Genomic DNA, 16,286 nt, shown 5'->3' on the forward strand with positions numbered 1-16,286 from the left:
AAGCAGAGATGTGGCCAGGTATTCATATTTCCCCCTGCTGTGAGGAGAAGAGGTATTGCTGCAGGCTTGACCCAAATACACTACTGTATGTAACAAGGCCAGGCAGGGAGAGACAAAGTCTGTCTGAGTGGGAAGAGAGTAGTGGGGGAGGATAAAGTGAGAGCTAGAAACTAAACTCTCGATCCAGTTTCCCAACACATCACCGATAGTAACTTAAAAGGGTTCGAAGATAGTTGTTTTTGTTATAAAGAATTGTGACCACATACTGTAGATATGGAGTCAGAGTTTATTTTATTTGTGTTGTTGTCTTGGCTGCTGATCAGAAGGTCAGTCTTGTGAAACACATGAGGAAACCCTTTTGAAACATGGCTGCTGTGTTTATTCAGGTGCAGGGAAGTACCTGGCGGTGGCGTCGGGCGACAGCTTTGTGGACATCTATAATGTGATGAGCAGCAAGAGGGTGGGGGTGTGCAAGGGGTCCCTAATCTACATCACCCATCTGGACTGGGACAAGAGAGGTAAACATGTTGGTTTAACATCTATATCACCCATCTGGACTGGGACAAGAGAGGTAAACATGTTGGTTTAACATCTACATCACCCATCTGGACTGGAACAAGAGAGGTAAACATGTTGGTTTAACACCTACACCACCCATCTGGACTGGAACAAGAGAGGTAAACATGTTGGTTTAACATCTACATCACCCATCTGGACTGGGACAAGAGAGGTAAACATGTTGGTTTAACACCTACACCACCCATCTGGACTGGAACAAGAGAGGTAAACATGTTAGTTTAACACCTACATCACCCATCTGGACTGGGACAAGAGAGGTAAACATGTTGGTTTAACATCTACATCACCCATCTGGACTGGGACAAGAGAGGTAAACATGTTGGTTTAACATCTACATCACCCATCTGGACTGGGACAAGAGAGGTAAACATGTTGGTTTAACACCTATATCACCCATCTGGACTGGGACAAGAGAGGTAAACATGTTGGTTTAACATCTACACCACCCATCTGGACTGGGACAAGAGAGGTAAACATGTTGGTTTAACATCTACATCACCCATCTGGACTGGGACAAGAGAGGTAAACATGTTGGTTTAACATCTACATCACCCATCTGGACTGGGACAAGAGAGGTAAACATGTTGGTTTAACACCTACATCACCCATCTGGACTGGGACAAGAGAGGTAAACATGTTGGTTTAACATCTACATCACCCATCTGGACTGGGACAAGAGAGGTAAACATGTTGGTTTAACACCTACATCACCCATCTGGACTGGGACAAGAGAGGTAAACATGTTGGTTTAACATCTACACCACCCATCTGGACTGGGACAAGAGAGGTAAACATGTTGGTTTAACATCTACATCACCCATCTGGACTGGGACAAGAGAGGTAAACATGTTGGTTTAACACCTACATCACCCATCTGGACTGGGACAAGAGAGGTAAACATGTTGGTTTAACACCTACATCACCCATCTGGACTGGGACAAGAGAGGTAAACATGTTGGTTTAACATCTACATCACCCATCTGGACTGGGACAAGAGAGGTAAACATGTTGGTTTAACATCTACATCACCCATCTGGACTGGGACAAGAGAGGTAAACATGTTGGTTTAACATCTACATCACCCATCTGGACTGGGACAAGAGAGGTAAACATGTTGGTTTAACATCTACATCACCCATCTGGACTGGGACAAGAGAGGTAAACATGTTGGTTTAACACCTACACCACCCATCTGGACTGGAACAAGAGAGGTAAACATGTTGGTTTAACATCTACATCACCCATCTGGACTGGGACAAGAGAGGTAAACATGTTGGTTTAACATCTACATCACCCATCTGGACTGGGACAAGAGAGGTAAACATGTTGGTTTAACATCTACATCACCCATCTGGACTGGGACAAGAGAGTTAAACATGTTGGTTTAACATCTACATCACCCATCTGGACTGGGACAAGAGAGGTAAACATGTTGGTTTAACATCTACATCACCCATCTGGACTGGGACAAGAGAGGTAAACATGTTGGTTTAACACCTACACCACCCATCTGGACTGGAACAAGAGAGGTAAACATGTTGGTTTAACATCTACATCACCCATCTGGACTGGGACAAGAGAGGTAAACATGTTGGTTTAACACCTACACCACCCATCTGGACTGGAACAAGAGAGGTAAACATGTTGGTTTAACATTTACATCACCCATCTGGACTGGGACAAGAGAGGTAAACATGTTGGTTTAACACCTACACCACCCATCTGGACTGGGACAAGAGAGGTAAACATGTTAGTTTAACATCTATATCACCCATCTGGACTGGGACAAGAGAGGTAAACATGTTGGTTTAACATCTATATCACCCATCTGGACTGGGACAAGAGAGGTAAACATGTTGGTTTAACATCTATATCACCCATCTGGACTGGGACAAGAGAGGTAAACATGTTGGTTTAACATCTACACTGACTGTGGACTTGAACCAAAGCCATTGTATTTCAGGCAATTGTTACTGTTGGCTCATTCACAATGTGTTGAAATCCTGGGTAAATAAATAGTTGTTTTGTGTTATTCCAAGTATAAAACTGAATGATAATGCTACAAATGTGTTTAATTTGTAATCTGATTCAATCTTAACTGTGTTCTCTCATTCACAGGAAAACTACTTCAAGTAAACACTGGTGCTAAAGAGCAGTTATTTTTCGAAGCTCCACGGGGGAAGAAGCAGACCATTCCTGCTACCGAGGTAAGCACAGCACAGACACTGCTGCCATGGCACATGGCTTTGTGGTGGGTATAGCGGGGCTGGCCTACTTCCCCCCCTGGGATGTCACAGGACGGCGTGGAAAGGGCATTCAAGCATTAACACGGCCCACTTTTCACCAGCATCGTTCTTATTCTGGCAATTTCAATGGGGGATAGTGTTTGTAGGGCCTTATACTGTGTGACATTCAGACACCTTGTGAGACGCAGAGAGCGGGGGGCACTAAGAAGATAGGGGTTAGAGATGATAGAGTCTGTCAGGCTGGTGCTGTGTCAAATCTCATAGGAACCACTGGTGTCCTCCTTTCTCGCACTTCTCCTCACTCCTCCTCTCCTTCAGGTGGAGAAGATAGACTGGAGCACATGGACCTGTGTGCTCGGGACGTCCTGTGAGGGGATCTGGCCTGTGGTCAGTGAGGTTACCGAGGTGACTGCTGCCTGCCTTAGCAACGACAGAAAGGTGCTAGCAACGGGGGATGATCTGGGATACGTCAAGCTATTCAGGTATCCTGTCAAGGTAAGACACTGTTAAAAATATTTTATTATAATATAATAAATATTATATTTTAATGTCCTCTTGCCCTTACTGGAATGTAAACCCTCTTAAATATCTTAAATAATCACACAGCACCCAAGCCCCCCCCACCATACCCCTCTAAAAAAGCAGAAATATAAACACCCTTGCACAGACTCGCACTTTACTTTTTCCTACTAGCACTGACTTTGTGGATAGTTACTTTATTGAAGAAAAAACGACTTACTGTGACTGAGATGCTTGTATGTGGTTGTCCCACCTAGCTGTTTTAAGATGAATGCACTAACTGTAGGTCGCTCTGGATAAGAGCTAAATGACTATTTAATTTTAATTATAAAATTGTAACATTTACACTAATGTAATGTTAATTCTATGCTAATGTTAAAACAATTTTATTTTAAGTTAATGCTTCTTCTGCCCACAGGGAAAGTATGCAAAGTTCAAGCGCTACGTGGCCCATAGTACCCATGTGACTAACGTGCGTTGGACGCATGATGATGGTCTCCTGGTGACGGTCGGCGGGGGTGACACGTGCCTCATGATCTGGACCCACGAGGCAGAGGGGCACCGGGAGGCCAGACATTGTGACAGTGAAGAGTCGGACATCGAGAGCGAGGATGATGGGGGTGAGAAATACACCCCAAGCTGAACCTGGGGCTTTAGTCTGAAGTCATCACAGAGTCACTATCTACGGATATATTTAGCCTCCCTCTCATATGTCATTCTATGTAGCCTCCCTCTCATATGTCATTCTATGTAGCCTCCCTCTCATATGTCATTCTATGTAGCCTCCCTCTCATATGTCATTCTATGTAGCCTCCCTCTCATATGTCATTCTATGTAGCCTCCCTCTCATATGTCATTCTATGTAGCCTCCCTCTCATATGTCATTCTATGTAGCCTCCCGTAGATGGTAAAAAGGCTGTGTGATATTTTCTGTCATTGGCCAGGTTATGACAGTGATGTGACGAGGGAGAATGAGATCAACTACACCATCAAGGCCTTATCCACCAACATGCGTCCCATGACTGGGGTCAAACCCCACCTGCAGCTGAAGGAGCCGTCTGTGGACGAGAGGTAACAAACCACAGGACTGTGGAGAGACACCCAAGGGATCAAATCTGTTTCTTTTCTTTTTCTTTTGAGCTTTCTTTATTGGACACATGATGGACAAATCTTGAACAGTCAAAATACTTTGAGCCAATCAGTTGAAAGTGAAACGAGATGTAGTGAAAGCACAGCCAATTGGGGACTCATAGTGAATGTATCAAAGTGAGACCAAACGGTCCACCAACTCAATTTGTGTAAATTCAAATTTACTCAATCACGTTTATTTTTTGCCTTTACGTGAATTCATACTGCCCATTTGAGGATAACCTCACCTCTCTCTTCTTCTCTCTTCAATGTCTGTCCATCTGTCTCTGTCTGTCCTGCTCTCCTCTTTCTACTTGAAGGCAGGGGGTAGTCAGGTAAGAGATTTTACACAAGACATAACTATTACTTTAGGGAAAAGTACCTCTTGCTAGGCACAATATACTGTAAACCCTGAGATACAGTATCTCAGTTTCAGCTATCTCAAGTATCGATTGTTAAAGGATGTTAATATATGTATTTCACATAACCTATTGTCCAAATAAGCTGTACATAAGGTCTTTATTTGGGTTTTGGAAATGTTTTTGGTTTCCGGTTATAATAAAAAATCATGTCTGCTTCAGTCTATGGTTGGACAACCCGTGCAGCATCTATGGGTGCTGGTTAGTGGTTGTCATAGAGATTCTGAAGATGCTGGTTGTTATGGATACTCCGTGGCGCTGAATATGGTGTATTTTATGTCCTCAGTGGCTGCAGTGTCAGTGTTGTGTTACGCTGCTGAGTCGGTGGGGCAGCTGTGAACGCTGTGCTGTCAGAACCCCTGTTCTAATGTTCCTTTTCCCTTTGTTATCGCTGCCATGGAAGAGGGTCAAGGTAAGACACATCTCCTCTGGTCCATATTAAGTTCTGATTAAATATTTCAGACCCGAATTTAACTTGTTGAGCACTCACAGCTCAAGAAAGGTCTTCTGGAAATACGTGTTTCATGAATGTCTTGACTTGTATTTTGGGTCTTTGACTTGAGAAAGATTGGTCGATGGGATCATACACAGCAGCTCCTCTTATTCTGTGTCAGACCTCCTGTTAGCAGGGCGCTGCCACAGCCTGAGAAGCTGCAGACCAACAACGTGGGCAAGAAGAAGAGGCCCATCGAGGTGAGACTTGTGTTACCTCAGGACAAATACACACGTCCAAATCATGTTTTATGGATGTTGACTATTGCAACCCACCTATTTCATCAAATGAGATCTTTACATTAGCGTTTGTCATCCAGCAAATGGGTTGGTCATTGTTTTGGTAATGCAATCCTTTAGAATCAAGTGTTCATCTTTGTCCACTCCAGACCTCCTCTTCAGGGACCCTGATTTAATCCTAATTTCATCTTGAGGAAGTACATGCTCCTGCTGTTCTGCCATTACCTCTGACCCTGGCCCTTTCACGACTCTCCCACAGGACCTGGTGCTGGATCTGGTTTTTGGTTACCGTGGCAATGACTGCCGCAACAACGTCCACTACCTGAATGAGGGGGCAGATATCATCTACCACACAGCTTCTGTTGGCATCGTCCTCAACCTAACCACAGGTGGGGGGGGTTAGAGTAAAGAAGGGATGGGCAGAGCTGTGTTCATCTGAACAGAGTTTTACAGTTCTGTTGAATGAGTCTTAATGCTGTTCTTTCAGATCCTAAATATGTTCTTTCATGTTCTTACGATAACTGTCAATTCATGAATATCTTTGTGTGCGTGTGCGTGTGTGTGCGTGTGTGTGCGTGTGCGTGTGTGTGTGTGTGCTTCCTTGCAGCCTGCCAAAGCTTCTATATAGAACATAGTGATGACATTCTGTGCCTGACTATCAATCAACACCCCAAATTCCCCAACGTGGTAGCAACTGGCCAAGTAGGTATGTTTGTGAGAGGTTGACCTCGTGTTTTTCTCCCTATGTGTTGTAACTGTGTGTTCTGCTGGGGGACTACTGTGCTCCCCTCCCCTCTCTTATCTGTGCTCTGAAGCAGCTAACCTGTATAATCGCAATATTCACACGGTTGAATAAAAATAATAATTGTCACGCATGCTCCGTGCCTCGCAATCCACAGAAACCTATCAAACACACTTGGTCTGTAAACAACTGTTATTTGTCTGGAAAGAGAGAATCAAAAGCTGCATGTAGGATCTCCTCGTACATTTCCCATGTGCCTATTGGCTCTTAATGAGGAAGACTACTACAATACAGTATGCTGACAAAAGTCGTATTAACACTTGGACTGTGTAAAATAGTGTCATAGAGTTGTAGTGGTGCCATTGATCTTAGTAGTATTTTTGAAATATAGATTTTTCCTTACAGGTGATACTGGTGATATGTCAGGTAAGAACTAGTTTTGGTTCAATAGTTTTGGTTTGTTCCAGACAGCAGAGAATGTTGTTCTGAGGGAAAATAGGAAGATGTGTTTCTTATGGTAGATTGAGAATATCCTAATCTTCTTCATACAGAGCATGGTTTAATTGATCGACAGCTACCCAGATACCTTCTACTACAGGGATCATCAACTAGATTCAGCCACGGGCATTTTTTGTTTTATTGAGCGGGACGGTCAGGGAGCTGGAACATAATTACAAATCATTTGTAGACTGCAATTTGACCTCACGAATCCCAAACAGATATAATATTTGACAAAAACATGATCATTTCAAACCTTGCTTACATTAGTACACGATCACGTGTCTCTCTATTAAGTGTGGGAATACTTGGGAACAGATTTTTAAAATTCTAATAACTGGTGTTTTTACAGACTTCTATGTCCAACATCAAAAAAAAATTCGAAATTATTTCTCAGAAAACCTGGGGGGGCCAAATCAAACCACCCGTGGGTCAAATTTGGCCCACGGGCCGCCAGTTGGGGAACCCTGTTCTGCTACATCCACAATGTATTATATTGATACACTGCCACCTAGTAGGTTAGATGGGAAGGTCAAATGTGCACCTCACACAAACTTGCTTGCTTTGAAGTCTTTGCAGCTCTTGTTTGACCCCCACTTACATTAGTAGGCTACTTTATTCAAGGCACATTTTTATATGAATGTACCATTGATATTTAATATCCATGATCAACTATTTTTAATCAAAAAGTCACAATCACATAATCATTTCATTTGTGGATTTAGTTTGGGCCAAACGTTTCTGTCCTCTTCTCAGTCAGCATACATGAAGCTTGAATCTACAATTGTCTTGTTCCCTCCTTCAGCCACGTCGCCCTCCATTCACGTGTGGGACGCCATGAACAAGCAGACGCTGTCTGTCCTGCGCTGTTTCCACTCGCGGGGGGTCTGCTCGGTCAGCTTCAGTGCCACTGGGAAGCTGTTGCTCTCTGTGGGTCTGGACCCAGAACACACCATCACCATCTGGAAGTGGCAAGAAGGTAAACACCTGACACTAACTCAGTAGAGGCTATTCACCTCATCACGGTGCACCTGTTAGTGCCCAGCTGGAATTAATACAGGTCAATGTATCACCTACAGAGCTTGTTCTAATAAATCATTCTTCTCAAGGTGCCAACGTGGCCAGTCGGTCGGGCCACATTCAGCGGATCTTTGTGGCGGAGTTCCGTCCAGACTCGGACACCCAGTTTGTGTCTGTGGGTGTCAAGCATGTGAGGTTCTGGACGCTGGCGGGCCGGGCTCTGCTCAGTAAGAAGGGCATGATGAGTAACATAGAGGACGCCCGCATGCAGACCATGCTCTCTGTGGCATTTGGGGCTGTAAGTCCATTCCCCACTCTCTATGGCCATATGATACCTAATCGGACAATACAGTTACCGCATATGCAATTTCCCCTATGGAATATGTATAATCAGCGTTAATATTTTTGACATTTTGCTTATTGTTAAGACATACTATACTTATTTCATTCATTTCCTAATGACTTGAATTCATGTTGAAAACATTTGAATATAACCTACCTTTCATTTCAAAGGCATGACAATGGTGTGTAGTATGATATGATAAATGTAGAAATAATTACATGCATATAAAAGCCTATTGAATATACTTGGCTATGGTTAACAACGATGATACGGATAACAACTGATAACATGCCATGTAATTGGTTCTTGTACTGCTTGATTGTCTGTGAAATGATCCTCTGCTCTTTCAGATCACTAGATAAGTGCAGTTTTTGTTTTTTGTTTCAGAATAACTTGACATTTACAGGTACTATTAGTGGGGATGTGTGTGTGTGGAAGGAGCACATTCTAGTGAGAGTAGTGGCTAAGGCCCACACAGGGCCTGTATTCACCATGTACACCACACTAAGAGATGGCCTCATCGTTACAGGAGGCAAGGAAAGGCCGTGAGTACTGCTCCTCTCCTCACTGTACCAGCTACCACTATTGTTAGCCCTCTGAACTCAATAAACTGCTTTGGATTAATTCATCTAAGTCTGCTATTTAATACGGTTTCTTACTCTCATTCCTAAATATGTTTTTGTAAGAAACCTGAATGGTTTACAGTAGTCACAATGGTGTTGTGTTTTGGTGCCCCCTATAGGTCAAAGGAAGGAGGTGCTCTGAAGCTGTGGGACCAGGAGCTGAAGCGTTGCAGAGCCTTTCGCCTGGAGACCGGACAGATCATAGACTGTGTGCGCTCCGTATGCAGAGGAAAGGTAAGGCTCTCCACCATCCACTGGGAATGAAGAATATGGTAATGGGTCATGCTTTGGTTAAGGATCAAGTCCACATCTGGATTTTTCATCCACATTTCCCTTGTTTCTGTTGAAGGGTAAAATCCTTGTAGGAACGAGGAATGCTGAGATCATTGAGGTGGGGGAGAAGAACGCGGCGTGCAACATCCTGGTGAACGGCCACATGGATGGACCGATCTGGGGTGTGGGCACCCATCCCACTCGGGATGTGTTCCTGTCCGCTGCAGAGGATGGCACTGTGAGGCTGTGGGACATCCCAGAGAAGGTCAGGAGCCTCTGTGTGTCCTGTTAGCTTTTTTGATGGAATCTTTCTTACAGATGTATTGTACAACTCATGTGTTGTGAGTGAGGCACTATAAGAACCTTGTGTGTTGACTTTCTCTGTGTTGAATCTTTTGGGGGGTAACAGAAGATGCTGAACAAGGTGAACCTGGGCCACCCAGCACGTACGGTGGCCTACAGCCCTGAGGGGGACATGGTGGCCATCGGCATGAAGAACGGAGAGTTCATTATCCTGCTGGTCACCTCACTCAAGATCTGGGGCAAGAAAAGGGACCGCCGCTCCCCCATCCAAGATATCAGGTGGGGGGGATCCCTATAAAAAAAATCACAGTGATTATTATGGGGAAACCTGTCCCAAGTGTACTGAGTATTCTTCTCTGTGTTGGAACAAGTGTCAGAGGACACATTTTCAACTGAACATGTTTCTTCCTCAGGTTCAGCCCAGATTCACGCTACTTGGCAGTGGGCTCCAGTGAGAGTGCGGTTGACTTCTACGACCTGACGCTTGGACCACAACTCAACCGTATTAACTGCTGCAGGGACATCCCCAGCTTCGTCATGCAGATGGACTTCTCTGCAGACAGCTGCTATGTTCAGGTAGAGGCACAAGATCTGTGTATCTAGGATTGTGCAAATGTGTACTAACTCTCCAATATGAAACTCTCACAATATTCAGACTGCATTATTATTTGCTATTACCCAAACAGATATCTACTGGTGCTTACAAGCGGCTGGTGTATGAGGTACCATCTGGGAAGCAGGCCACAGAGCAGGCAGTCATAGACAGGATAACCTGGGCCACATGGACAAGGTGAGTGTGTGTTATGTTAAGGCCATAGTAATCACACTACTGACGTGGCCATATGAAGTAATCCATACTGAGGACACAGGGGTTACACCCTGGCCTTTTCTCATTTGGGAAAAAGTCTGTTCTCTCCTCTGTGACCTGGAAACCGATAATTGGTCAAGTGGTCAAAGAGAGTGGCAATTAGTTAGTAGGCGAACGGAAGAGTGTCCTCGCCTCCTCGTTAGCCACCTTTCATCGAGGACAGTCATGTGTATCCTACCTGAGTTCTTCGTGGAAGAGTTGTGATATCTGTCACATCCCGTTTAAAGCAGTTGTTGTTTTCTCAAAGGAGAAAAACATGCAACAGTTAAACGATATGCTACTTATCCTCACTTTGCATTTATTTAGGGATTCCTTCCCTGTAAACATCATTTGCCTGTTGATGTGTGAGTAGAGTCTCATTTAATACAAGCGCATTTTCGTCCATGTTCCTTCTCCTCGCCGCCTTTCCTCGATTACCTTTTGACCTTTTTCATAAGGGGGCGAGAGAGGACTGAGGAAAGAGGACACAGTAGTTGAGCAAATTCAACATTTAGAAAAGGCCCGTCAAAGCACCACATGATCATTGGAGTTACTTCCTGTCTAACGTGTGATGTTTCACTGTCTGGTCAGTGTCCTGGGGGACGAGGTTGTGGGGATCTGGTCCCGTAACACTGACAAAGCAGACGTCACCTGTGCCTGTGTGTCCCACTCTGGCCTGAACATCGTCACAGGCGATGACTTTGGAATGGTAAAGCTGTTTGACTTTCCATGTCCAGAAAAGTTTGTAAGTATAATCTGTGTTCTATGATGCTGATCTGTGTCTCTGTGTAAATATTGAATTCTGGTTGAATTGTACCTTATGAATCCAAGATGGCAGAAATGTATACATTTACAGTTATAGAATAGAATATATTTCTTTATTTACATCACTTACAAAAATGTAATACTGCACATTTTTTACAACTGCTAATACTTGTTGAATGACTACTCATTAATTGTATCATGTTGGACAGTAGTCTACATGATTTACTTTGACTTAAATAAAATAGTAGCTTTCGACATTGATTTGAATGGAGTTATTTATTTTGCTGGTGAACTTCCACTAATGTGTTCCGGGCTTATGTTTGTGGTTTCAATGTGTACCATTCATGTGTCTGTGTGATGTTATTGTGCCTGTGGTTGACCAGGATGACATAATAACAGTGCCACCTAACCTACAGTATGCATCTATTCTAAATTCAGTCTAAATTTAGCTCAGCTACTGGTATTTTGCGGTAGCCATTTTGTTAAAACACTTCTTGTTCCCTGCAGGCCAAACATAAACGCTTTCTGGGCCACTCAGCCCACTTGACTAATATTCGCTTCACAAGTGGGGATCGCTTCGTCATTAGTGCTGGCGGGGACGATAGAAGGTAGAACTCCCATCTCTATTCGTATAATATTCCTCTGAAAGTCTCAATTTACAACATTGTCATTAGTAGTGTTTTTGGTTCATTGCAGCAATTAACAATTAAATAAACATTGTAATGGTGTATGAAATACTGTAGGTTAGACTGCTGTCTAACTGTTACAGTAATAAGTGTGTTTTGCGTCTTCCTTTCCGGTGTCCTCTGCAGCCTGTTTGTCTGGAGGTGCGTCCATGCTCCACACTGAGATGCATAACTGGAGTGACACATCATCCAGTCCAGGGGGCTGCATGGGCTTTTCCCAGCATGGCTATTCAGAGAGAAGAACCCGCTTCGCTGTGGGGCAAGCATGTCAAAACGGACAACGCACCTGGCAGCTAGTAATCATGACTCACTGCCTCAACACTAGGTGCAATCGTCTGCGTGAGCCTCATTTTCAGAAGCCCTGAGGTAGAGGACATTGAGTCACGACCGTTGCAAAATATCCCTCCAAAACATCACATCACAGTTGTAAAACGTCCTTTCATATCACCTGCACATGATTTTGATGGTCATTGTGGAGTGTTTCTGTGTCAACATTCTAAATTGCAGTTTTGCCAGTTAGTACGAGTAAATGTGACTGATGAAAATGCCATTTTTAAAGACGTGTAACAAACTATCTTAGCCTTAATCTACTGGAGTGACTGATGAGGTTTGGAGTGGTTTGATGTTTGTTTTACATAATTTCAGAGTTTTTTTTTTGACTAATTCTAGTTTTATTTTTTTTTACCAATGATTTAAACTCCTGTGGCCTTCCTCCTGAATGTAACATCCACAGTTACGATCTGGATGTCAGCATGCCAAAGCATACTATGCACTGTACACCCGACCTGGTCACTGTGTTACCCTAATGATTTGTGTATGTGACCGTGTTGTCCACTGGTTGAACCTCAAAACCCCAGCAGTGTGTGACCATGTTGTAGCGATCTTTTAGGTTGTGCTGTAACCCTTCATAACATGTTGTGTGTGTGTATACTTGTTTGAGGCTTTGTGTATGTGTGCAATGGGAGTGTATGGCTTATCGAAAGACAATACCGGATTCCATGTCCAACCAAATTCCTCAGATAAGGAAAAAGGCTAAAAATTGATGTTTCAATGCACTGTTGCATATTTCCTTTCATCATTTTTCAGTGTGCTGCTATGATACATTATTAAGAGCATACATATTGATATACAGTGCCTTCAGAAAGTATTCCTACCCCTTGACTTATTCCACATTTTGTTTCATTAATCTGAATTCAAAATGGATTAAATGTTTTTTTCTCACCCATCTACACACAATAGCCCATAATGACGGTGAAAACATGTTTGTTTTGCACTGTATTGAAAATTTAATACAGAAATATCTAATTTACATAAGTATTCACACACATTTGCTATGACACTCCAAATTGAGCTCAGGTGCATCCAATTTCCTTTGATCATTCCTTTCAGCTGTCACTACAACTTGATTGGATTCCACCTGTGGCCAATTCCATTGTTTGGACCTGATTTGTAAAGAAACACATGTCTATGTAAGGTCCCATAGTTGACAGAGAATGTCACAGCAGAAACTACCATGAAGTCCAAGGAACTGCCCGTAGAGCGCCAAGATAGCATTGTGATGAGGCATATATCTGGGGAAGGATATAAAACCATTTCTAGGGTGTTGGACATTTCCAAGAATACAGTGGTGTCCATCATTGGGAAATTTAAAAAAGAAGGAACTACCCCGACTATGCCTAGAGCTTGCTGTCTGACCAAACTGAGCAACCAGGAAAGAAGGACCTTGGTCAGGGGGGTGACTTAAATCAGTTTTTACTTAATTTCTACCAGCATGTCACATGTGCAACCAGAGGAGAAAAAAAACTCTAGACCACCTTTACTCCACACACAGAGACGCATACAAAGCTCTCCCTCGCCCTCCATTGGGAAAATCTGACCATAACTATATCCTCCTGATTCCTGCTTACGAGCAAAACTTAAAGCAGGAAGCACCAATGACTCGGTCTATAAAAAAGTGGTCAGATGAAGCAGATGCTAAGCTACAGGGCTGTTTTGCTAGCACAGACTGGAATATGTTCTCGGATTCTTCCGATGGCATTGAGGAGTACACCACATCAGTCACTGGCTTTATCAATAAGTGCATCGATGATGTTGTCCCTACAGTGACTGTGCGTACATACCCTAACCAGAAGCCATGGATTACAGGCAACATTCACACTGAGCTAAAGGTTAGAGCTGCCGCTTTCAAGTTGTGGGACTCTAACCCGGAAGTTTATAAGAAATCCTGCTATGCCCTCTGACAAACCATCAAACAGGCAAAGTGCCAATACAGGACTAAGATTGAATCGTACTACACCGGCTCCTATGCTCATCGGATGTGGCAGGGCCTGCAAACTATTACAGACTACAAAGGGAAGCACAGCCGCGAGCTGCCCAGTGACACGAGCCTAGCAGACGAGCTAAATCACTTCTATGCTCGCTTCGATGCTAGAAACACTGAGACATGCACAAGAGCATCAGCAGTTCCGGGACGACTGTGTGATCACGCTCTCCGTAGCCGATGTAAGACCTTTAAACAGGTTAACATTCACAAGGCCGCTGGGCCAGATGGATTACCAGGACGTGTGCTCCGGGCATGTGCTTACCAACTGGCAGGTGTCTTCACTGACATTTTCAACATGTTCCTGATTGAGTCTGTAATACCAACATGCTTCAAGCAGACCACCATAGTCCCTGTGCCCAAGAGCACTAAGGTAACCTGCCCAAATGACTACCAACCCATAGCACTCACATCTGTAGCCATGAAGTGCTTTGAAAGGCTGGTAATGGCTCACATTAACACCATTATCCCAGACACCCTAGACCCACCTCAATTTGCATACCGCTCAAACAGATAAACAGATGATGCAATCTCTATTGCACTCCACTGCCCTTTCTCACCTGGACAAAAGGAACACCTACGTGAGAATGTTATTCATTGACTACAGCTCAGCGTTCAACACCATAGTGCCCTCAAAGCTCATCACTAAGCTAAGGATCCTGGGACTAAACACCTCCCTCTGCAACTGGATCCTGGACTTCCTGACGGGCCGCCCCCAGGTGGTGAGGGTAGGTAGCAACACATCTGCCACGCTGATCCTCAACACTGGAGCACCTCAGGGGTGCATGTTCAGTCCCCTCCTGTACTCCCTGTCCACGCACGACTGCATGACCAGGCACGACTACAACACCATTAAGTTTCCAGACGACACAACAGTGGTAGGCCTGATTACCGACAATGACAAGACAGCCTATAGGGAGGAGGTTAGAGACCTGGCCGGGTGGTACCAGAATAACAACCTATCCCTCAATGTAATCAAGACAAAGATGATTGTGGATGACAGGAAAAGGAGGACCGAGCACGCACCCATTCTCATCGACAGGGCTGTAGTGGAGCAGGTTGAGAGCTTCAAGTTCCTTGGTGTCCACATCACCAACAATCTAGAATGGTCCAAACACATCAAGACAGTTGCGAAGAGGGCTCGACAAAATCTATTCCCCCCTCAGAAGACTGAAAAGATTTTATCAGATCCTCAGATCCTCAAAAGTTTCTACAACTGCAACATTGAGAGCATGGTTGCATCACTGCCTGGTACGGCAACTGCTCGGCCTCCGACCGCAAGGCACTACAGAGGGTAGTGCGTACAGCCCAGTACATCACTGGGACTAAGCTGTCTGCCATCCAGGACCTCTATACCAGGCGGTGTCAGAGGAAGGCCCTAAAAATGTTCAAAGACCCCAGCCATAGACTGTTCTCTCTACTACCGCATGGCAAGCGGTACCGGAGTGCCAACTCTAGGACCAAAAGGCTTCTCAAAAGCTTTTACCCCCACGCCATAAGACTGCTGAACAGGTAATCAAATGGCTACCCCCCCCAACCCCTCTTTTACGCTGTTGCTACTCTTTGTTTATCATCTATGCATAGTCACTTTAACTATACATTCATGTACATATTAATTACCTCAATTAGCCCGATTAACCGGTGCCCCCGCACATTGGCTATACGGACTATTTGCATTTTGTGTCCCTCCCCCCCCCCCAACCGCCAACCCCTTCTTTTACTCTGCTGCTACTCTCTGTTGATCATCTATGCATAGTAGCTTTTTAACTATATCCACATGTGCATATTACCTCAATTAGCCCGACTAACTTGTGCCCCCGCACATTGACTCTGTACCGGTACCACCTGTATATAGCCTCACTACTGTTATTTTCACTGTCATTTTACTGTTTTTTTATTTAGTATTTCTTTACTTATCTATTGTTTAACTTAAACCTATTTTTTTGTTTAAAAATTCTACTGTTGGTTAGGGCTTGTACTTACAAATAAGGATTTCACTGTAAGGTCTACTACACCTGTTGTATTCAGCGCACGTGACAAATAAACTTTGATTTGACCAAGAACCCAATGATCAATTTGACAGAACTACAGAGTTCCTTGGCTGAGATGGGAGAACCCATCAAAAGGACAGCAGTCTGTACAGCACTTCACAAATGCACTTCACAAATGGGCTTTATGGGAGTGGCCAGATGGAAGCAAAAAAAGGCACATGACCGAGCGCCTGGAGTTTGCAAAGAGGCATG

At 44.0% G+C, this 16,286-nt stretch overlaps 1 protein-coding gene across 1 annotated transcript in view; it reads left to right on the plus strand.

Moving 5' to 3' along the window:
* The window catches only part of LOC110505559 (echinoderm microtubule-associated protein-like 5), a 59,221-nt gene extending 46,240 nt beyond the window's left edge, over positions 1-12,981 (plus strand). Inside the window, exons 23-44 of the mRNA XM_021584857.2 lie at positions 387-518; positions 2,698-2,786; positions 3,144-3,320; positions 3,763-3,964; positions 4,289-4,415; positions 4,793-4,807; positions 5,295-5,303; positions 5,506-5,584; positions 5,883-6,012; positions 6,231-6,329; positions 6,771-6,791; positions 7,669-7,842; positions 7,973-8,181; positions 8,614-8,771; positions 8,969-9,083; positions 9,199-9,387; positions 9,532-9,704; positions 9,839-10,001; positions 10,112-10,215; positions 10,864-11,017; positions 11,545-11,645; positions 11,850-12,981. Of these exons, the coding sequence (XP_021440532.2) occupies positions 387-518; positions 2,698-2,786; positions 3,144-3,320; positions 3,763-3,964; positions 4,289-4,415; positions 4,793-4,807; positions 5,295-5,303; positions 5,506-5,584; positions 5,883-6,012; positions 6,231-6,329; positions 6,771-6,791; positions 7,669-7,842; positions 7,973-8,181; positions 8,614-8,771; positions 8,969-9,083; positions 9,199-9,387; positions 9,532-9,704; positions 9,839-10,001; positions 10,112-10,215; positions 10,864-11,017; positions 11,545-11,645; positions 11,850-11,886 (2,657 nt within the window). The 3' untranslated portion in view covers positions 11,887-12,981. The remainder of the gene's footprint in view (positions 1-386; positions 519-2,697; positions 2,787-3,143; positions 3,321-3,762; positions 3,965-4,288; positions 4,416-4,792; positions 4,808-5,294; positions 5,304-5,505; positions 5,585-5,882; positions 6,013-6,230; positions 6,330-6,770; positions 6,792-7,668; positions 7,843-7,972; positions 8,182-8,613; positions 8,772-8,968; positions 9,084-9,198; positions 9,388-9,531; positions 9,705-9,838; positions 10,002-10,111; positions 10,216-10,863; positions 11,018-11,544; positions 11,646-11,849) is intronic.
* The last annotated feature ends 3,305 nt before the right edge of the window (positions 12,982-16,286 follow it).

The sequence above is a fragment of the Oncorhynchus mykiss genome, chromosome 25 (assembly GCF_013265735.2).
Source record: "Oncorhynchus mykiss isolate Arlee chromosome 25, USDA_OmykA_1.1, whole genome shotgun sequence".
NCBI classification, from domain to species: Eukaryota; Metazoa; Chordata; class Actinopteri; order Salmoniformes; family Salmonidae; genus Oncorhynchus; species Oncorhynchus mykiss.